Source organism: Thamnophis sirtalis, unplaced genomic scaffold (assembly GCF_051295495.1).
Source record: "Thamnophis sirtalis isolate CommonGarterSnake01/CBP01778 unplaced genomic scaffold, rThaSir2_p1.2 scaffold_3, whole genome shotgun sequence".
NCBI lineage: Eukaryota > Metazoa > Chordata > Lepidosauria > Squamata > Natricidae > Thamnophis > Thamnophis sirtalis.
This window is the reverse complement of record NW_028261383.1, coordinates 118971696-118995232: the sequence shown is the minus strand read 5'-3', so window position 1 is coordinate 118995232 and position 23537 is coordinate 118971696. Positions and strand designations below refer to the sequence as shown.

The 23537-nt window shown below is 38.0% G+C and overlaps 1 protein-coding gene across 1 annotated transcript in view; it reads right to left on the bottom strand.

The window, feature by feature from the left end:
* QTGAL (queuosine-tRNA galactosyltransferase) overlaps positions 1-23537 on the bottom strand; it is a 141290-nt gene that overhangs the window by 27999 nt on the left and 89754 nt on the right. The window contains exons 7-8 of the mRNA XM_014065834.2: positions 17591-17686; positions 5757-5881 (exon numbers count right to left, since the gene is read on the bottom strand). Coding sequence (XP_013921309.2) covers positions 5757-5881; positions 17591-17686 — 221 coding nt within the window. The remainder of the gene's footprint in view (positions 1-5756; positions 5882-17590; positions 17687-23537) is intronic.

Here is a 23537-nt window from a genome sequence, read left to right as displayed (position 1 = left end):
ACTTACTTTTTGTAGTGAAATCACATCAAAATTTAAAAAAATATGAATATCAAATCCGCTCCTTTTATAAATGGAACTGGAAAAATAAGGATATATGCCCCATCAAATCTTTTTATTAACAAAATACTCAAAATCAGATAGGAATGAAATGCAAAGGGAATTAAATCTTTTTCTTGAGATTACTAATAAAATAAAAACTCTCTATTGATAATCCAAACTCTAATTTGGCACCACCCTAGTCTTAAGGTACAAACACTCCAGTTAAAAAAACTAGAAAAAGATGTAGAATGAAAGTTTTTTTTAAAAAAAATTATGTCCTCTAATCTATTTAGAAGACATATAACAAATTTCAAATGTTTCAAATTCAATTTCCTCCTCTATTAAATACCAGAATTGATATATCATGTGGAAAACACAATTATAGGTATATTTTTAATTCGTGGCTTTTGATTCTTCAACATACAACAACTTACTATTAAAATAACCACAGCTGTAGGAATGGAAAAGAAGGTTCAGAAAAGACCCTATAATTATTATTAATTATATGCTAATATATTGTATGCACAGATAGATATGTATATATAAATTATATAGATAAAATATAATGTAGCATACATTATAATGATAATAATGGAAAGCCAGTTTAGTCTAGTGGTTAAGACACCAGGCCAGAAATCAGGAGACTGAGTCCCGTCTTGAACATGAAAGCCAGCTAGTGACTTTGGGTCAGTGACTCTTTCTCAGCATAACCATCTCACAAGGCTGTTCTTGTGTGGAAAATAGGAGCAGGAAGAAATATTAGATACATTCATCACCCTGAGTTACTTATAAAAAATAATAAAGATGGGTTACACAAAAACTATATTTATCTGAAAACAATAAAATGCTATATAAATAAAATTACATTACTGTCCTGACCCTCAAAGTCCAAATATGTTATTGGGTAGGTTAAAATATATTTTCAACATTATTAAGTGACAATATTGAAATATTTGTAAGCAGGCAGAAAAATTTATGATTACGTTGTTTCTATTAATTATATTCATACTACTTCAGTTAGATTCTACCAGAGGTGGTGAGGTCTATCCATCCTAGTGATTCTGCTGGATACTGCGCATCCATTAGGTGGTGCTGAGCTGAACATAATCAAACCAACATCAGGCTCAGGCAACAAGACGGCCAGTCGTTTTTTTGTCGCAATGGAGCTACAGCCTTCTCCCTCTTAATGCAAACATGACCCACATGGTGCATTTGATCACGCGAGGTGGCATTTGACGATCCAAAAAGTGGACCCTCCACCTGCGGGAATAACACTAAGAAGATGATGAATGATGATTTAGATTCTGTCATCACAAAGCCCATGCCATTTAACAGGATATCCCCAAGCCTCTACTATAGGAGACTATGTGAGTAAGGCTTTTTCTTCTCATATCCTTTTTGCCATTCAGTAATCTATTCTGTAGAACAAATTAATCATGGGAATTCCCAGAGGGGTAAAAACAGTAATTTATTCCTATATTTAAATGTTGCAAATGTATAAAACGTAGCTCCCCGCACTAGCCAATCAGACATTAACTTCTTTTCCTCTTGCAATGGGAATTGCAAAATTAGATAAATACTATTAGATTAGTAAATTAAATAAATAGTTTCTGTCTGTAGGGCATGTCGGCTCTGACAAAGTATGATTAGAACGCTGATAACTTAGGCTGATTGCTATCTATACTGAAAATTTAAGATGGCACACCTTTCTTCAAACAATCTATATTCTTTTTAATCGTCATAGAGATTAATTTCTGAAGATACATGTACTAAATGACAGATTGTTTAAATATGATTTCAGATATATACCTACATTTCAATCTGAAATAGTATATTCCAAATGCTTGATTTCAAGTATTATGTTTTTCTTTCAAATTTGAAATATTACCTAAATTAGCCAAATCAGTTTTAACTTTATTTAGAATATTTGCACAGGTGTCACTGCTGGAGGTAAATGATTTCAACTGAGTACTATCAAGAAAAGAAATTAGTTGAACATTAGCTATGTGAATCTGCCCTCAGAGACATAAAAGCAGAGCACTTCAGCACCACACCTATTATGAAATCTGAAAATTCCTGTACAAGTTGCTTCAGGCATATGTAAGGATTCCTAGGGAAAACTGCTTGCCTATAGATATAAAAGGATATAACTCAAATAAACTGAGTGCAGTGCAATAAAGCTCCACATTGTTCTTTATAAAAAAGATTGTTATTAAAAGTTACAATAAAAAAATGAAATACAAACTAAAAAAAATAAAAAAGAGAAAAGAAAGTGCAGAAAAGAAAACAATAGAAAGGAAATTGGAAAGGAAGAAAAAATAAGAATATAGCAAAGAATAAAAAGAATATAAAGAAATGAATTCTTCATCACAAGTATAAACGATTTAAGTAAATTATCACTTCTCTTAAAATACAACAAATAATCTCTTCTCATATTTTATGCAAACATTCAAAATAAATCAATTGAGCGAGAATTGCTTTAAACATTTTGGAGGTAAAAATGATTAAAAGGGAGATGCCCTCCTTGCTTTCAAGCAAACCAATAATTCTAAAAAAGGGGCAAACTTTATAAGAGCAAACAGCCAGTGACTTTGTCCAGCCTTTTTGACCAGCGTTTTTCAAAGGATTTATTCTTTTAAGGAAAACCTAGTAATGATTCTAATTTTCACCCTTCCAAGTATTATGAATCTTGACTATAAGAGAGTGAAGGCTGTGGATTTCAATGCATTCTTGAAAAGATATTTGTTCAGGTCAGGCAGAGAAAATCCAGGTGATACCCTGAAATTCTATCTCTCAATGGTGGAACAAAACATTATCAGTGAGATATCAAAAATAACCAGTCAATCACAAGGAAGAATTAATGTTATAATCTCTAATCTCTACCAGATGTTTTTTGGGGGCTCAAAACAGCAGCTCAATTATAATTCTGTTCAGCATTCCGACTTCTTACCCCATGTTTGCTAATGTACAACTTTGTAGACCTGTCAATCCTTCCAATTCTGTGGAGATACCCTTTTATGTTTTTTTTAAGTGTCTGAAAGCTAGATGTATGATTCTTGGGTCAATTAGGCATCTAACATTCAATGGGATTAATCCTCTGTATAATTAGATCTCTAGATGAGCTCCCTGATCTTGTAGATTAGTATTGGTCTTTTCCTCACAGGCTTGTTGTGTGGGGACGAGAATGCTATATGTTGCTACTAACTCCTGAGAAAAGGTAGAATACAAATCTAGCAAATTAATAAAATAAATAGGCCCCTGATCAGTACAAAGAATAATTTTATCTTGAAATCCATGACTCAATGGAAATACTCAATGAAAATACAACAGCATTAAATAGACATCAGTCAACAAAGTGGTCAAAAGAGCACATAATCATTTGGTTTTACGTTTCAAAGTCTTTTTTATTGTTATCAATGAATAACAGAACATGTAGAGATAATTGAAGCTGAGGAAAACCCGAGAGACCTAAAAGTCTCTGCACAGATCTGTCTTGGCCCTTTTCATTTTAGGAACCCTGGAAGAGGAACAATCTGAATCACAGTATGGCTTTTAGAAGCCTTTATACACAGACTTGCATAGCTTTCCCCCAAACACAATAGAAGGCAAAAATAAAAGTTTCTCAGACCGAATAAAGATTGTACTAAAAGGCATGACTTAAGTACTGCCATGCTAGTATCCCTTTTCAGATCATGGGCTCCATCGCTGAAATATATGCAATTGTCATCTTATGCAATTGGACCTGAATGTTTCAAGAATTGTATTATTAATTACAAAATAATCAATGCTCAATTTGTTTGCATTACATTGGGAAAAATATTTTAAAATTGAAATATGTTATTCATTTCAGAACCAAAAAGCAAGGGGGGGAATAAGGGAAAGAGGGGGAGAAAGAAAGAGATAAATGGAAGCTTCGTATTTGTGTGTGTACAGAACCCATCTGAAATTGCTTTGTGCCATTTTCTCATTCTGCAAGTATGCTGTAATCCAGGGGTCTGTGCCATACAGTCTTGTAAAATGGACTTAACAGCTTGCTGTTAATTCATAACAAATCCATTTCCAATAAAACATTTTTCCCACAGAAAAATAAACTGTCTTCCAAATACTTGAAATATCATTAGAAAAGGATGCAAAAATTCTAACAATCATATCACATACTGAACAATATGATACCATTTAAGTAGTAATAGGAAGTCAAATTTTTGCTTTCCACTCTCTATATTCCTTTCTAGTGGTGATCAAACTCTTTCTAGTACATTGTTTGTTACATTTTACAAACTTATCGCAGTAAATAACATATGGATACAAAGAACCACAAAAAAAATCACTGATACTCGACAACAGGTATTGGGCAAAAATTCATTTTTTTCCTTTTTTTATGTGCAAAAGTCATATCAAGTGTGTTGCTCATAACTTTTGAAACTAAACAAATTATATATACTGAATACTTTTACAGACATTTACTATGCAACTGATGCAATAGTTTCTATGTACAAAAAGGATTTTTCATTATAAAATTGCTCACGTTTAATGAGCCTATACTTAACACTGGCTAAAACTTTATGGGCTCATATTTTTCTGTCAAAATGCAAGTGTGTGATGGAGAAAACCTTTTATTAAGAATCTCAGCAAATGACAGAAACATTTAAAGTATGTCTCCATTTTTTATCAAATTTGGAACATTACTTTTAGAATCTCCATAAACTCTAAAAAGATGGGCTTTTAAGGCTTCAATCTCTGTAAAGAACTCTGCATGGTCTCTGAACTTCTGTGAACAAATACCAGTAAGTTGTGCAATTGATTTAAAGCTCAATATCCCGTGATATTGAGTCTACTTGATATAATAGAAAAAGATCTTAAAATCAGTTCTAAAGGTCTAGGACAACTTACCATGACCAACTTGCCACTGCCAACTCACTAAGGGACAACTCAATGCAAGATAACTGTACTCTAGACCCATTCCTCTCTTAATATTATTAGTAATATTAATATTAATATAATAATAAATTAATATAATAATAAAATCCCAATGATTTTAATAAAACTAAGAAAGATGGAAGAGGCGGATGGTCATCTTAATAATATTAATATATAGTAATATCTAACGTACAATTATCTCGCGTTGAGTTGTTCCACTGTGACTTGTCTGTGGCAAGTTGTCTCGTGGTGAGTTAGCCAATTCTACAGTTCTAGTCTGGAATCACATGGATCACTGTCAGATGAAAAAGAATGGATCCACACATGAGAGTTCAAGCTAACTACTTTATTGTACTCTGTCTATAATGTAGGAATCTCCCTGGACTGCTTGTCTTCCCTTGGGAGCTAATAGAATCAGTTTCATGGAGATTAGGTGAGGTCAATGATTCAAGGCTAACTCACTGCTTGATTCCTCCTCCCTGCCTGCTGGGTGTTTCCCAATACTTATAAAACAGACAGCCAAAATGATTAAAGCCAGAAACCAGTCAGGTGAAATGTTTATAGGATTGGATCATAATAACTAATTTTGGGGTTAAAAGTTATGTGTTGTAAAAATTCAACTAACATATCCCCAAAAATAATTTGAGACCACAGTTGTTGAGCATCAGGCAACTTACAAGTTTAAAAAAATATTGTAAGTTTGCAAGCAAATTATCCAAAGAAATGCCTCTATTGTTAGGAGATAAACCTATAAACCCTTATCTAATACTTCAAGACATTTGATACAAAACATGACTTACTCTAAAACTGTGTTAGTGGCTGCCTGTGCATGGTAACGATACAGGAGGAGGCACTCATCAACTCGAAACACCTCTCCACCTTTTCGAAGATGTTCATAAAAGAAGAACAGATCCTCTGGGGTCCCCTGCAACAGACAAATCAAAAGAACTTGATACAGTAAACTATCTATAGTAATGTAAGTCTAATATAATGTATTAGAACCTATGAATAAATTTATTTAATGGATATTCAGAAATATCTTCTACAGCTAATATATAGTAAAGACAATGTGAAAAATTTACACTACTGGAAATATTTGAAAAAACATTTGATTTCTGTTTGATTTTCGAGAGTAAAAATACCCCTCCCCCACATCTTTAAAGAACATAATATAGCTGTGCATTATGAAATTGAGAGGAACTATGAGGAAGTGCTGCTTTGGCAAAAATACCATGCCACGCAATCTTGACAAGAATAAAAAAAAATTGAGGACTCTAAATTTCCATGAACATTTCAAGATGTGAGATGAAAAGTCAGTAAGAGCCATGTATACCATCTTTCTTCATATCAGACACAGTTTCAAAATCCTGTTCTCAAATTCTATCCATTATTTCATATAAATAAAAATGATCAATAACTTCTGTTTGAATATAGCAACAGTATAGTCATGTGACAATGTAAAACAAATCATATAATCCTCAAATATTTTCAAGGTATTGTTCATTTTTAAACCTACTCTATTACCAAGCTGTCATGAGACCATGCTATAAATTAGTAGCCTCACGCTGAAAATGAATAATAAAACTAATATATATGTTAGATGGTTAAAAAAATAATGGGCACAATGTGCTATTTATTTATATCAGAGGGTTCCAGGAGGAGGAGATATCCTGTTTCCCCTCCCCAGATAATAAGCCCAATGGACTTTTGAGCACATGTGTTAAAATAAGCCCTCCCCTGAAAATAAACCCTCCCCAAAAATATTTAAACACATGCACAGCTGGTCCCTGTCATTTCCTGGGAGGCAGGGGGGACATGCTCCATGCACCCCACATGCACCCGCCATCCACGTGGAACGGCTTCACAGAGGCCGCTCCTGCAAACCCTAGCAATGACGCCTCTTCTCTTAGTGGTGGCCGCAAAAAGAGCAGCAGATGCAGCAACGCTAGGGCTGGCAAGAGGGTGCCAAAAACAGAGAGAGAGAGCTTCTGGCCCTCTCTGTTTTGTTGAATTCTCAGTTGTTCTAAACACTTTTGCGTCCTAAAGTGTTTTGTAATAGTCGTAAAATAATTATTTAATCTACAAATTACTGCTTTAACTCCCAACTTCATTCTTCATATATTTAGGCTTCATTTTTATTGCTCACAAGTAAGCAGCTCCAAGATCCTTTCTTGCTAAAGAAAGTTTAATTATTTTAAATGAAGAGTAGTTAAATAAAATTCAATTATGAAAACATAATATATTGCATTTTGTTTGATTTTGGGCATTCTATGTTGAAGACAAAATAATTACATCAAATGACCAAGTCTTCTCTTCAGTTTTTACTGCATGGGACTTTAGTTTTGGATAGACTGATGCTCTCGTCCACAGTCTGGTAGAGTCCTTAGTCACTGCTTGGAATACAGCAGTGGCGGGGGCTCTAAACCGGATTGCGCCTTTGCGGCCTCTCCGAGGTAGCGGATCCAGGAGGGCTCCTTGGTTCACCGAGGAACTCCGGGAGATGAAGCGCCAAAGAGATGCCTAGAGCGCCGCTGGAGGGCCAGTAACTCTGAATCAGACCGAGCACTGATGAGAGCCTATATCAGGACCTATCTCGTGGCAATACGGGCGGCGAAATGTGTGCATTTTGCCGCTCTTATTGCATCTGCTGAATCGCGCCCAGCTGCCTTGTTTAGAATAACCCACTCCCTCTTGAAAGGGAGGGATGAAGACGACCCTTTACAGGGTAGAGAAATTTGTTCAGTTTCTAACGGATAAAGTCGCTTGGATTCGGACAGCTCTGGACTCCAATTGCACGGTACCAGCTGAGGTACTGGGGGAAGGTCTTGAGTGGATTTTATGGAGCGAGTTTCAACTTGTTGCTCCTGAGGAAGTGGACAAGGCCATGGGAGCGGTGAGTGCCTCCACCTGTATATTGGACCCGTGCCCCTCCTGGCTGGTCTCGACCGGCAGGGAGGTGACACGTGGCTGGATCCAGATGATAGTCAACACCTCTCTCTGGGAGGGATCCTTCCCGCTCCTCCTAAGGGATGCGGTGGTGAGACTCCTCCTGAAGAAACCTTCTTTGGATCCAGCCATTTTGAGTAACTATCGCCCAGTTTCCAACCTCCCCTTTGTAGGGAAGGTTGTTGAGAAAGTGGTGGCCTTTCAACTCCGGCGGTCCTTGGATGAACCCGATTATCTGGATTCCTTTCAGTCCGGTTTCAGGCCTGGGCCTGGTTACAGCACGGAAACTGCTTTGGTTGCGCTGATCAATGATCTCTGGCGAGCCAGGGATAGGGGTCACTCCTCTATCCTAGTGCTCCTTGACCTCTCAGCGGCCTTTGATACCATCGACCATGGTATCCTTCTGCGACGGTTGCGGGAGGTGAGAGTGGGAGGCATCATTCTGTGGTGGTTCTTCTCCTACCTCTCGGACAGGTCGCAGTCGGTGTTGGTCGGAGGGCAGAGGCCGATCCCTAGGCCCCTCAATTATGGAGTGCCGCAGGGTTCGGTCCTGTCCCCCCTCCTATTTAACATCTACATGAAGCCGCTGGGTGAGATCATACGCCGGCATGGGATTAAATACCATAAATATGCGGACGATACACAATTGTATCTGTCCGCCCCGTGCCAACTCAGTGAAGCGGTAGAAGTGATGTGCCAGTGCCTGGAGGCTGTCAGGGTCTGGATGGGAACGAACAAGCTTGCACTCAATCCCGACAAGACTGAGTGGCTATTGATGCTCCCTCCCAAGGATGGTCCAGCTATTCCATCTCTTAGCCTTGGGGGGTGAAATTATACGCCCCTCGGAGAGGGCTCGCAATTTGGGAGTCCTCCTGGATCCACAGCTGACTTTAGAACATCACTTGTCAGCTGTGACCATGGGGGCCTTTGTCCAGGTTGCCTGGTGCAGCAATTGTGACCCTATCTGGATCGGGAGGCCCTTCGGATGGTCACTCACGCCCTCATCACCTCAAGACTGGATTACTGTAACGCGCTCTACATGGGACTGCCCTTAAAGAGTGTTCAAAGACTTCAGTTAGTCCAGAATGCAGCCGCGTGAGCGATTGTGGGTGCACCTAGGTACACCCACGTTACACCTATCCTCCGCGAGCTGCACTGGCTTCCCATTGGTCTCCGAACACGCTTCAAAGTGCTAGTTGTTACTTTTAAAGCCCTACATGGCATTGGACCTGGCTACCTGAGAGACCGCCTCCTGCCAATTACCTCCCACAGACCTATTAGATCGCACAGGTTAGGCCTCCTCCGGATTCCATCTGCCGGTCAATGTCGGCTGGTGACTCCCCGGGGGAGGGCCTTCTCTGTAGCTGCTCTGGCCCTCTGGAACAATTTCCCCGTTGAGATCCGGACCCTTACTACCCTTCCGACCTTCCGCAAAGCGACTAAGACCTGGCTGTTCCGGCAGGCCTGGGGCTGTTGAATTATCCAGCCCCATTCTAAGTTATGAATGTTGTTGCAATTTTAAACTGTTGTTTTTATTTTTATATTCCCCTTCCCTTTTTATTGTAAGCCGCTCTGAGTCTTCCGAGAGTGGGCGGCATACAAAACTAATAAATAAAAATAAATAAATAAATAAATAGATTGATAGATGCCCAAATAAGGAAACATGTAAAAATGATCATAATTATTTAAAAGAACCTTCCATCAGGAAACTGCCATAGCTTAACAACATCTCTTGAAAATTTTGTAATTTATGAAACTAAATTCTAACCCTTTTTTGCCTTCCGAAGCTTTTTGTGTAACTATTTAAAGGATCTGTAGTATTAACTAATCTAACCTAAATTAAACTAATTTAACATAAACTAAACTAAATTAAAAGCTCAGTTCCACCTTTATCTTAGTGTTCATATTTTCCAAGAGGCAAAGACAGAAGCAAAAATTGACACAATCTAAATTAAACACAAAGAAGCAGCTTAATTTGGAAGATTTTGTACAGATCAGGACTAACTATATTGTCCAGCTTTTTATCATTCAAGGGTTTTCTAGGCTTATTACCCTGCAAGTATTTTACCATGGATGCTTTGGTAATATCCCTTCTTCATGATTCAGCTGCATGATTCTCCGTGAGATCTAATATTCAGATATTATTCTGAGTATATGTAATTCTTATACAGGAATTGAATATTTTGGGGTGCCATTTTCATAGTACTGTGTTGTGACTCAGCAGAAGCTTGCTGTCAGTTGCATCGGGATGCAGGAATAATGAGCAGCTGTTGCTCATTAGGGTCGTCTTCTGCAGATAAAAGACGGATGGTGCCACGCCTTAGTTGCAGAAGTCAACGTCGTTCGTTGTTCGTGGTTCATCATTCGTTTGTTCGTGAGTTCAGTTTTGAGATTCAAAGAGGCACTTGGATAAGTGATTTGCTTTCTGTAAACCTGGTTTGCTGTAAGAGCTTTTTGTTTTTGCTTTTGCTGTGTAACTTTTTGCCAGAGACTTTATCTACGCTTATTTTTGGGCTCGCAGCCAGCTTGAGCCAGGATATGTTCTGTCTGACTGTCATTTGTGAACGAGCGAAGAGGGGGGTCAGAACAGTTTGACTTCTGCCCAACAAACCTCCATTTAATTAATTATGGAGCAATTACTTGCTGAAAATAGGCAACTGGCTCAACAGATAGCAGTATTGGTGGACCAAATTGCTCAGCTGCAGAGAGCTGCAAAAAAAACCCAGCCAAGGGGGAAGTGCCCAGTAGCCATGCCAGATAAATTTGATGGGAGTCAGGCCATGTTTGCCGCGTTTCTGGGACAATGCCAGCTGTTCCTGAGTTTGAGAGTGGAGGACTTTCCCACTGACCAAAGGTGGGATTTATTATCAGTTTGCTCTCAGGCACAGCTGCCCGTTGGGCTACCCCCTTGTTAACTCAACGAGCCCTTTGTTGGATGACTTCCAGGGTTTCTGTCAATACTTTAAACGGATGTTTGAGGATCCTATTAAGGGGGAAACATCAACTAGACGTCACTGCAGCAGGGGAGTGGTTCATTGCAAGACTATGTGAGTGAATTCAGGCTGCGTAGCCAGGATTCAACATGGAATGAACCAGCTCTGATGGACACATTTCAAGATGGATTATCTGAGGCCTTGCAAGATGAACTGGCAAGGGTGGACAGGCCACCAACATTGACGCGTTGGTCCACTTGTGCCTCCGGATAGACGCCCGGCTGCAGAGGCAAAGTCCTCGCCGTGCCTTCCAGGAGACCACCAGCATGCCAGGTCATCAAGAGACTGCAGTGGACTGGGAGAAGCCCATGGAGTTGGGTGCTGTCAGGCCTCAAGTGTCTATTGTGGGGATCTTGGACACCTGGCAGGGAGTTGCCCCAAGAAGAATAGAAGGGTTGCGCGGACTGCGGCCGTCCCTCAGCAACAAACTATCATGTCAGACAACTGTCATGTTTGTGCGGCTGTGATACCCCGTTCGCACAACGTAGCGTGCATTCATGGGGTGTGTAGGCGGATGCCCTACTAGGAAATCGGAGAACTCTGACCCTGTGAACTCGCTTCCAACTTGGACTGTTCTACCCATTGCATCCTGAGCTGCAATTTATCATCCTGTGAGCATACAGTCTCTGATACGGGATGCGCAGCGGGGTGACGAATGGGTGGAGCGACAAAAGGCGAAAGTAGGGCTGGCTTCCCCGTGGACTTTGGAAGGGGATCTTTTGAAGTATCAGGGCTGGCTCTATGTTCCCACAGGACACATCCGTCGATGGATGCTCTCTCAGGTTCATGGCGCTTCTGCATCGAGACATTGGGGGGGGGGGGTTCCGGACATTGTGCCTGGCATCCCGTCAGTTTTGTTGGTCCCATTTAAGAAATGACGTGCGGAAGTGCGTGGAGTCATGTGTCCAGTGCCAATGGGCCAGGTCTGCGAGGAAGGCTTCGCCAAGATTCCAGCCCTTGCCAACCCCAGTCCCCGCAGCACAGGACTTCATTTCTAGGTTCCCGGCGGGGTACCAGTGTCATGGACTGTGTTCCATGGAGGTCGTCACCAACCCTTCTGGGCCGCATTCCGAGCGTCAGAACTGGGGGAAGGGCCCTGCGGTGGGGGACAGTGTGGTGGCCCGGCAGGAGTCGGTGGAGCGGCCGCTAGACTCCGACGGCGAAGGGTCTTATGAGTTGGCCTTGGAGGAGATGGAGGATCCTGGACAGGGTGTTAGGGCTCGGCCGGAGCTGTTAGAGCTGCCGCCAGACTCCGACAGTACGGGGGCTGGTGGTTCAGCCTTGGAGAGGGTGGAGGACCCTGGACGGGGTGTCGACGCCAGGCAGGGCGGGAGGAGACGTGGTGGCCACCGGATACCTGGGGAGCATTGGATCAAGGGGAATGTTCCTGCAGGTATTTGGGAATCACGAAGGAGGAAGCACAGGAGATGAGTGCGGGCCATCTTATGGACAATCCATTCTGACCACATCCAGACCATCGGAACCCAGGGAAGGCTATTCATGCCATCTTTGGGAGATTTGCAGAGTGCAAAAACTTTTTTTTCCCCTTTCGGAAAGCTCTTTATCTGATTGATGAGAATTACATTGATCAAGTGCTGTGCCAGCAGAAACAAAGTCTTAGGTGCTGCAGATTGTCAGCTATTTCCTTCTCCAGCACATGGATAAATACACCTGGAAATATCTACCTACCTACCTATTCTCTCTCTCCCTACCTACCTACTGTATTTCTCTCTCTCTCTCTCTCTCTCTCTCCCTCCCTCTATCTACCTACCTACACTCTCTCTCACTACCTACCTACTGTATTTCTCTCTCTCTCTCCCTTTATCTACCTACCTACCTACCTACCTTAACTACTCTCTCTCTCCCTATCTACTGTACTTCTCTCTCTTTCTCTCCCTTTCTATCCTTCTACCTACCTACCTACATTTTTTAAAATTTGCCTCTTCAAAACCTTGGTGTGTCTTATACTCCGATGTATCTTATACTCCGAAAAATATGGTACTGGTACTAAGTATGAAGTAACATAAAATTTGGTTTCTGTAGGAGCTATAGATACCACAGATGCAACACTACAGACTGAAAAAGTCTGCTTATTTTTTGCCATTGGGTAGGAAGAACTGTGTAACAAATCTGCTGCAGCTTTCTATTAACCTTTTAATTTTGACACTGAAAAGAAGTATCTTACATATGTTTCTATTAGGTTTACTAATAAGGGTATTAAAGAATTTAGCAGAGAATAATGAATATTTGCAGTGGGAATGTGAAAAACAACATAACCACCAGAAAAAGAAAACACCAGTTTCTTCAACTTACATTCTAGTGAGATTTATTCTTCCCTGGTGCTCAACATTGTGGTGATGCTATGTCAATGGCAAAATTTAACCTGGCTTCTGTTCTTCATGTCATGCTCCAAGTTAAGTCAAGTTAACCACATGGTTCTAATTACAAAGCAACCTGCTGCCCAAGTTTTTGTGTGTGTCTCTGTATGTGTATATGTTACCACATGCATATTTGAAGAATTTATTACACCATATACCATTCCCAGTGCTTACATATTTCCCCATTCAAACTATTACTTTCAGTAGGTTCCATAATTAAGAATACTGTGATTTAAATGTTCTGTGACTTATTTCAGCACCAATGTATGGAAGTGCTACTTTAAAATATGTATATATTTTCATGCCAAAATGGAAAGGGGCCCACTTCAAATAAAAAGGGTTACAAATTTGAGAAGTATTACCATAATAAGGAAACAATGAACAACTTGGTAGTTATATATCTTCAGAAACAAATACTGCTACTAATATGTTAATTGTGATAAGGATAAATACTTATTCAGAAACAGGCATAACACTTTAAAGCAATTTTAACCCAAAGAACATCTACTGAGAAATATTTAAAAATATCCGCCTAATATGGACTTTTAGAAAAAGACAATCTCCTCTATGCAGAATCCTTGAAAACACCATTACAGTCAAGGAACACAAGTCAAGATATGTATCTGAACAGTTATCAACATAACACTCATCTATCTACATCTTGAATTCACTTATCTGTATTATTTCTTAACAGATCACAGAGTCCTACTTTTCTATTTGCTTGCATACACATGTATGCATAAGGAGACCAATAGCCAATGTATAGTTTTCATAATCATTTCAAACTCTGGTTCTTTCTAGAGCCATCACCAAAGATATGTCTATAAAACCTGTTACAACAATTCATTCATCTAATGGTTAGCCTTAGACTTTCCCCAAATGATACAAATCCAGTTAAGACTTTTCCTAGTGCCCTGATAGGTTTGTAAATTATGTTGGTCCAATTTCAAAGCAGGAAATTTGTGATAAAGTTATAATTGCTTGGTTGTTTTGAAAAACAAAGTTAAAAGATTAACCTCCCGAAACAAAAATATGTGAGCAGCCACAGTTCACTTGGAAAGGAGTAAAGATCAAGCAATGGATTGGATTAATTACCTCAGCATGCTTAACAACATACTATTAAGTTATGCTGTTAATAAGGGCTGTTTTAAAGAATTTTATAAGTATAATTTATTTCGCTTAAAAACTTCATCTTGGACTCAGCTCAAGAACTGATCTCTGTTCAGTTTTATCCATAATGTGCCAAAAATATCAGAGTCTGCATTTTGTCTTTCTTTTTCCCCAGAGCAGCTAGACAAATCCCTAGGCAACCTTACAATATTTTAATTCAGCTATTTAAAAAATTGGATCTAATATCTTCACATTCCATCAGTCACCAGAAAAAAAATCCTACTTTCATTTTTACTGTAAATATTCATTTTCTAATTTCTAATATTTTTCCTGTGACCCTACTGAAATATATGCTATTCTCTTTTCAATTTTTCTCCTTAGCACTGAACAGAATTAAGGAGAAAATATATCTAATGATTTTTCAGTTACCATTAAACTTTCTCTTTCTGGGATGCGGATATATTTTCTGAAATACAATAAAATATATAATTATGTTGATAAATTTCAGAAAATCAGTAGTGTTGAGACTAAAGCTCACTTTTCTTTATGTAAAGAAAATAATGTAAAGGGATGGGAATATTTCAAGAGCCGAGGTGGCGCAGTGGTCAGCTTCAGCTGACTGTTATCTGCAGTTCAGCGGTTCTAATCTCACCGGCTCAAGGTTAACTCAACCTTCCATCCTTCCGAGGTGGGTGAAATGAGGACCCAGACTGTGGGGGCGATATGCTGACTCTGTAAACCGCTTAGAGAGGGCTGAAAGCCCTATGAAGCGGTATATAAGTCTAACTGCTATTGCTATATTGGAAAAGAAATTATTCTGAAACTTTTAAAAATAAATATTACGAATGGACAAAAGGACTATTCTTCACCTTCTTCCAAAACATTATTTTCATTTCCAACAGAATCCATTTCTATTGTATCAGCCTCTTTTAATCTTATCAATTCATTGTTTCTTTTTCTCTACATGCACATTATGCAATATATGTCCCTTTACTACAATTTTTGCAGCTAACATTTCCATAGCCTCTTTCACTTCAGTCTCTTTTACTTAATCATTCCATTAAACATCTTTCATACTTTTTATTAATATAACTCTATTAAACTTTACATTAGTATGCTTTTTAACTCAATTCAAGCAGATTTTCTTGCATACACTTCCCATTTATTCTGCTGGAAAATTTATCTTCTTATTCTTTTACATACAGGTAAAACTTTGCCTTTTTTGCATTATTCTATGTTCGATTTTTTCCTTCTCCTCCATGTCAATTTTTCCCCGAGATTCATTCAGCACTATCAAATAATATGCTCCTTATTTAAAATCAGAAAGTCTTGTCACTTTGTATCATTCACTAATTATCTAAATCTTTCATCAGAAATAATCAAAACAGTCATATTTTAGCTCTATATTTCATTGACATGTGTATCGAAGGATTTATGCTTAAACCACAATTTAAACAACTGGATCTTTTTCCAAAGAGATATACACAAAATCAGTCACCATTCTTACTCATTCAAGTGGTCTCCCCTCAGTTGCTTTATTCCATTCATTATGTCACCAAACAAAGTAATTATATCAGTAAGTCAGAATACTGCAAATTTTCTAAAAATTCCATTTATGCTTCTTTTCTTATCACCATTCACTGGTGAAAACATGACATATCATCAACTTATGATATCCCATTTTCATACAGAGAACTCCATGACAAGATAATTCCATTACTTTAAGCTGAAGAGATGCCCATTTTATCTGCTTACATTGGATTTTTTGGGAAATTGTATTTCTCACATCTGCATATCTGTCTTTTATATTATAACTTACCTTGTGTTTCTTTGCATAACAGCAATATGTAACAACATACATACAGGACTCTTCTATCTTATATGAGTTCATTATTATAAGATTTCATGTGTAATGTCTGACATCACTTCAATACACTACTTTGCACTGAAGTTGCCATTCAAAACAATTCATGTGTAATGCTGTATTATGTAAGTACCTTCTGAGTCAATTCTCAAGTAGAAGCTGTGATTCACACTGTTTTGTGATGTCTCTTTCAAATGCCAATCAGGGCCCTGTGTCTCACAATAAGTCACAGAGTTCAGTACTAGGTGAAATATTTAAAATGCTGTGTTAATAGCGGGAAAATTCTAGAATTACTTGTTGTGAAAAAGTTGATGTTCCTTATGTGCTTGAAAAATGTCAATGTCAGACCTGGAAGCCATCTTTTACCTTTTGGATTTGAAGGTCTGCTACATTTTCTACTGTAGGAAAATGGGAGGGGGGATTATACAGGGTATGGGTGATATGTAGCCATAATAACATTCCTTCTCAGAAAGTCAAGGTCGCCTTGTCCCTGCATCTGGACGGATGTACGTAGATGGGAGGAATCTTCCTTCGTGGCCATGACTGATTGGACCATGTGATGGACATGTGGGTGCTGGGCAGGGTCTTGAACTTTCAACTGGGTGGGAAAACTTGGACGCTTTCAGATTCAGGTTTCCCCAGATGTGCCAATATGACATCTCTAATAAAATGGAACTTTGAGGAAACTCAAGCCTCAGAGTCTTTTTTCACTGCAGGTGTTACTTGGAACCCTGACAGTCAATACAGATTGGCAATAATGTCTTCATAAATAACAGAACAAATAGCATCACATTAGTGCTCCTTTTTTTGTGCTTCCCCAGAGGTAATATTACTGCTGACAATATTAACATTTTTATATCATGAATTACAGTGATGATGGTGTTCTCCTGGAAGAGCTGAAGGAACAGGTTGGGGACAGATTGCCTTGGAGAAAATCTAGCTATATGAGTTTGCATCAATTTGATGGCACATAATCAATCAATCAACAAAAACGCCATAGTAATAGATCTGTGTTGCTCAGTTCCTCTATCAATGACACTTTGAAAAACAGGCTAATTTCTTAATTAAATATAACTCAGTGAAGTGTTTGATGAAGAATTTCAACCTTGATTAGGATCGCATGGTGCAAGCATCTCTTGAGACATTATTGCATAGATTTCCCAACCTAGAGGCCTCTAGATATGTTAGGAATATAACTCACAGAATTTCTAGCCAAAAGCACTGCTGGGTGGAGATTCTCATAACCGTACTTCTAACATATCTGGAGGGCATCCAACTGGGAAAGAGTAAGATCAATCTTTCCCATAATTAGGTTATGTTCCTCTCCTTTTCATATTACGTACCTTTCCTTCTTCATTAAATCTTCCTACAAGATAAAACCATTCCCGAGAACAGAACCAAGTTGGCATAATTACTGTTGGTCCATGGGATGTGAAAACCTAGAAACAGAATGAGAAAATAGCCTTTTATTTTTCAAAGAAGCATACCGGTAGTTCTTAAGAAATACATTTGGGGACCTAATACTTCTTGTCTGTTAAAACTCAAAGCCTGGTAAGTATTTCTTTTGAGATAAATGGGCTGTTTTGTTAAGAAAACTGAGTAATTTTTAATGATAAGTAAGAAATGCTATGAATACTATAATAAATTCTGAATATTTTATTACAAAGCTGCAGTGGGTAAGAGTACTGTTAATTAGTAGAGTGGTACTGAAGAAGGTAATAAATTCTTTAAATGAACTGTATTTCCTCTCTATCACTTTCTCCTTAGAACAATTTAAAGAATAAGCTACATTTTACATAACACCATTTACATCACAAAATCAACAAGGTAAGAATGAAACATGGTTCCCAAGTAATCATTTTTTCACGCTAAATCAAAGCTGAACTCAAGAACTCAGATTACAAATCTGAGATCATGTGTTTTGCAATATCTCATCTGGTTTTATTGTCAAAAATTAATGAATTTGCATCAAAAATATAACGAACCCAATATAACACACACACACCCATTTTTTTACAACCCTATAATTTGAGATAGAATCAGGGCAACTAGATGGAGCCAACCATTTCCTGGTTGGATGCCCTTCCTGATGCCATGCAGAGTTTGCAGCAGATATTTTTTCTTTGCACCCTAGAAGAAAAATGCCTGCTGGTACTTAGGATTGAACTCTCAACCTTCCGAGTGGAAGGCAAGTGTCTTCACTACTAGGCCACCATGCTGCTCACAAGGAGCCCAATATATGAACCGTTATTCAAATGTGATATTCTACAATGAGCTTGTATTCCCTACATAAAGTGTTGTTGGCATTTTTATCCATTCATTTAGAAGTAGCCCTTGCATCTGAAGCTTGTCAATGTTTCTTAGATTCAAATAGAGAAAATTCAGCAGCATTCTATAGCTTGTTCTATGACATGTAGTAAGTTTCCCATAAGATCTAAACTTCACAAACATGAAATAAGGTAGTTGGAAAGTAAGCACACCTGTAATTTTTACTATTTACATAATATATGCCAAAATTAACAACCAATGGAAAGTGCTGTCTTAGAACAAATCAAGTGGAAAATATTTGAATGACTCCGTAATAGCCTTAGGCAATTGGTATTTAGTAACATTTCTTTTATGTCCAAGTAACATCTATAAAATAAGAACAAAAACTGGCATATATGAGTAGAAATATTGGCAAATTTAATAACCTAAATATTTACACAGAAAACTGAAGAAAACTAGTATCTAGGAAAATAAATGAATGTGACCCTTGATTTGTATATTTCTGAAAGACAGTTTCAGTGAATTATACCAACAAAGCCTTTTTTGCTTTAAACAAGTACGTCTTAAACCTAGAGCTGAAATAAACCAGAATATCCGGATTATGTAAGGTAAATTTATTTTTTTCCATTAATATAAGACAAAATGTCTAACATGTCTGCAGACTAATCGTCTTGTCAAGAAGTTAAAGGAGCATAGTGCATTCTGCCTTAGGTATTATAACTAAAGCTACTTTTATGAGCTATACAAAGATAGACAAATATCAGTTGTTTCCAGCTGCTTCTTGTGGACTTAACCTAGCTCATTCACAGCATATACATGATCCATACAATACCACTATCCAGTTATTATTCTGCCAAATGTTTGCAGTGCTGATTCTAGTTTCCTTGTTCCATTACAACTTTCCTACATATTCTTAAAATGGCCTTTAAAAGTAATATTTTTTTTTAAAAAAAAATGAACTTAACCTAACAGCCATAATTTAGGAGGCCAGATCTGCACAATATAGCTCAAATCACATTCACTGCATGCTTTGGCTGCAAGAAAAATAATCATATTCCATACCTAATGTTCTACAAATCTGTAAAGTAAAACAATATAAGAAGAAAATGGTCTAATTCTGAAACAATTCTAATAACTTAACAACATACTTAAACCATTATGTCTAGCAACATTGTACATTCCATTCATTATCTTGTTTTTAAGATTTCACATAGTTTATCTTCAAAAATCATTCTGAATGAAATTAATATAAAGGAATAAAGACAATATTGAAACTTTAGGAAGAGTAATTATCCTAAAAGATCACTGAAGAAAAGCTATATAGATAGTTGTATCCAAGTCATACATTTTCAAATGATTTCTCTGAACTTCTAAAGATTTTCTTATTTTCCATTATTTGTTGACATTCTTGAGTGAGGTATCTTTTCTTGTTCTTTCTTTGTTTGATATTGAAAGTCTGTGTTCAGTTATCATGTCCTTGTTATCCTAGGCTTTTGACTTTGTTGCTTAGTTTTAAAAGCCATTTTAAATGTTCAGTGAATATCTATTTCTAACAGATACATTCCTTTGGTTTATTTGGATATAGCTAAGCTCATATTTTACAATATCCATTTTGAGTATCACTGCCATTCCATTCCTTCATTTGGTCATTGTATTATACAATGGATATACAATGGATTAAATGACTTGTTTTGGACCAAATAAGTAAAGTATGTTATTAGCTCTGTCTTTCAAAACACATAGTATTCTCTCAAACTCTGTCCACTTTCAGAGTTCTTTTCAATCTTCAATCATAGAGAAGAAACATGAAAGGGGCAAAAGGGGCAAATATTTACAAGTGCATCCAAAGCTTAGCAGAATCAAGAATATGAATCCTATCATTATCTTTAACAATAAAAAAATATGCAGCTAATAATGTTCTCTAAAAGATTGTAGAATACATGTTACAGTAAGCAGAAATGTGGACTCTCTTTTCTAAAGTTATTTATTGTCTTTGAAGCCTCAAATAAATTTGTTGGTATTGAATTGATTAATACTTCTAAACCGAATGTGCTTTTTTTCAAAAGCACATTTGGACTTTTTTTTCCTTTTAGGAAAAAAAAAACTTTGGGGACAACCATGACCTGGCTGATTGAGAATTTCCATAGACAATACACCTGAATATTCATAGGTTAAAAGTAAATCTGTTTTATTTCAGTTTCTTCATTCAAGAACATATATGGAGAGAAGCAGGCAGAAGAAGAAAAAGAAATAATGAATTTAAACATAGAAAATTACAAGTAGCTAAACAGACAACCAGAAACTAAAAAAGGTAACAAAAGACATATACAAGAAACTACATTTTTGAAAACTTCAAAAACAAAACATCCCAGCTGTCTAATACTACACTAAATATATTGGTGTACTTCATCAGATTGCTACTAGCCTTCATTTCAAAATCTTCTACAATATTCAGAATAACTAAGTTCCAAAATATTTCATTATGAATAATCATTATGTTTGCAAAGTGGCCCTGGCAGGCTGGCAGCCCAGCAGGGTGGCCGAGAGCAGCACCGTCAGGAGGTCAAAGAGCCCCAACGAGGCCAGCAGCAATAGGGGCAGCCGCTTGGTAGCCAGCATAGAGCCTGCCGCAACCGAGAAGTGTACCAGAAGCAGCTGGGTCAGCAGGCAGGGTGAGTGAGAAGTGCCCCAGCAGCCAGCTACTGAAGCATTGCCACTGGGGGGGGGGGTTAGGGGGAGGGAGGGAGGAAGGGAGAGAGAGAGAGATCCGATCCAATGTCGGTGGGCTGGCAGCGATGTTCTCTCTCTCTCTCTCTGTCTCTCTGTCTCTCTGTCTCTCTCTCTCACACACACACGTCATGAGAAGTTCGAAAGTCTGAACTATTTCTTTTACTGTACCCCCACATACTACTTTTCTTGCCTTGCACGAACAGGGGAGACCGGAGCTGGAAAACGGGTTAGTGAAGGGATGTGGCTGCCCTGGGGGAGGAGGGGGGGTCTTTTCATTTTTTACTAAGTGTAAATGTGTGTGTGTGTGTGTGTGTATGCGTGTGGGGGGGGGGGGGGAACAGAGGTCTTCACGAGTCTTCTCACTGCCCTGAAAATAGGCAGAGATCGTTTTGTATGACAACCAGTTGATGACAACCTTAAATTGCATTCTTCTCCCTCAGGAAGAGCCCCACTCCACTCCACGAATACACACACACACACACAAACACTCTTACACTGAGTGAAAAGTGAAAAGACATGGAAAAGCACAGAAATGAAGAGGCTTTCTCTCTCTGGTTTTAACGGTATTGTGCTGCGCCAAGGCGCAAGTGGACTGCGGCTGGACATGTCAGCCCCACATGTCGCCACCTCTAGCACTGGCTGTGCCCATCCTGCCAGGCTTATTTTCGGGGTAGGGCTTATATTAGGTCCATCCCCAAAAAATCAGACCAGGGCTTATTTTTGGGCTGGCTCTTATTTTCAGGGAAACATGGTAGCTAGACCTACCATAAAACATGAATGAGAGGACAACTCTCTCCAACAGATACACTGGCTGAAAATTCTGAGAGATGTATGCCTAATACTGTACATTTGGAAGTATTAGAATGGGACTGATTTAGGTTTATTATATTTAGCCTATAATACATACCAGGCCACTCAGTGATGAAAACACCTTGGGAAATGTATCAGTTAACATACTCTATTAACTGGCAATGTACTTTCAACAAGATTCATACACACTTAAGTACTACTGATTCAATAGAAGAAACCAAACTATCCAGCTTTCCTTTACCATAAAATAAATGATATTTTAAAAACATCTAATTAAGAAAGCCTACATCCCGTTAATTACTTATTTAATACATTTATATTCCAGCAAAAATTGGTATATATCTTGCAAAATAAAACACAGTAACTAATAAATGAAATATACTGAAATCTGTTAAAGAATACAAAGTTTAAACATCCATCTATAAAATCACTTAAACAACTAAAACATAAAAACAAATAAACTACCTACAAACAAACCTGACAGAATATTTTTAATGTTTTTTTGTCTACTGAAAATCTGTTATTACAATTACTTGCAATCATATTGCAATCATCCCACCCAGAAACAGGGAACAAAAGGAATAAAACCTACACAGTTCATTCTTTTTTTCAATAGCTGGGAATTACACCTCCCCCAGCATCTCAAACTTCCACGCATTTCTTGACAGTTACTGCCAAACCCTAGAGCAATGGGAACTCTCTAGCTTTGTGTGATGATCCTGAGAAGTGCCTAAGACACTCATACACACGTAAATTATGCCAATTTTTGAAGACAGCAAGACAAACCGGTAGAACAGCATTTTGAATTGATTTATGAATTAATCCGTAGGTGTAGATTCAGTAAGATAATGAATTCATTCTCCATTTTCTGCCTCGCCCTAGGGAATATGAAGTCATGTTTTTTTTTTAACAAATTGCCTCTTGGTCAGCTTTTTCTAGCTTCAGAGAAAACTTAACAAGTGCTGTGTTTCAGTGCATTTTATACCAAATGGTTAAACTAAAGCAGCATGTGGGTGTCTTTATTTACTGGCACTGTAGAGCAGGTATTGGTACTGATTTAAGTTTTAATTGCTTAGAGAAAATACTGGCAACAAAACTTTCTTTTGTTTTTGATTTCTAGCTAATCTTGTTGAAAGCTACACATTGTATTGGCATATGTACAGATATGTATTGGCAGTATGAACTGCAAACTGAAACTGGACAGAAAGCTATTCTATTGCAATTAACAGGACGTTTGTCTGTTTTTTTGAGAATTGCATATACAAAATTAATTTTACCAGTTAACTTCTGTATGAGAACAAAAGTATAATGTGAACAACTGAAGCTAATTAACATGAGGCAACCTTGGTGTTCTCTGAGCTTGTTTGTTTTCTTGCAGATGTTTCATTACCAAAACTAGGTAACATCATCAGGACCAGCACTGATGAGGTTACCTAATCTGCACAATGAAATGTTTGCAAGAAACCTACCAAGTTCAGAGAG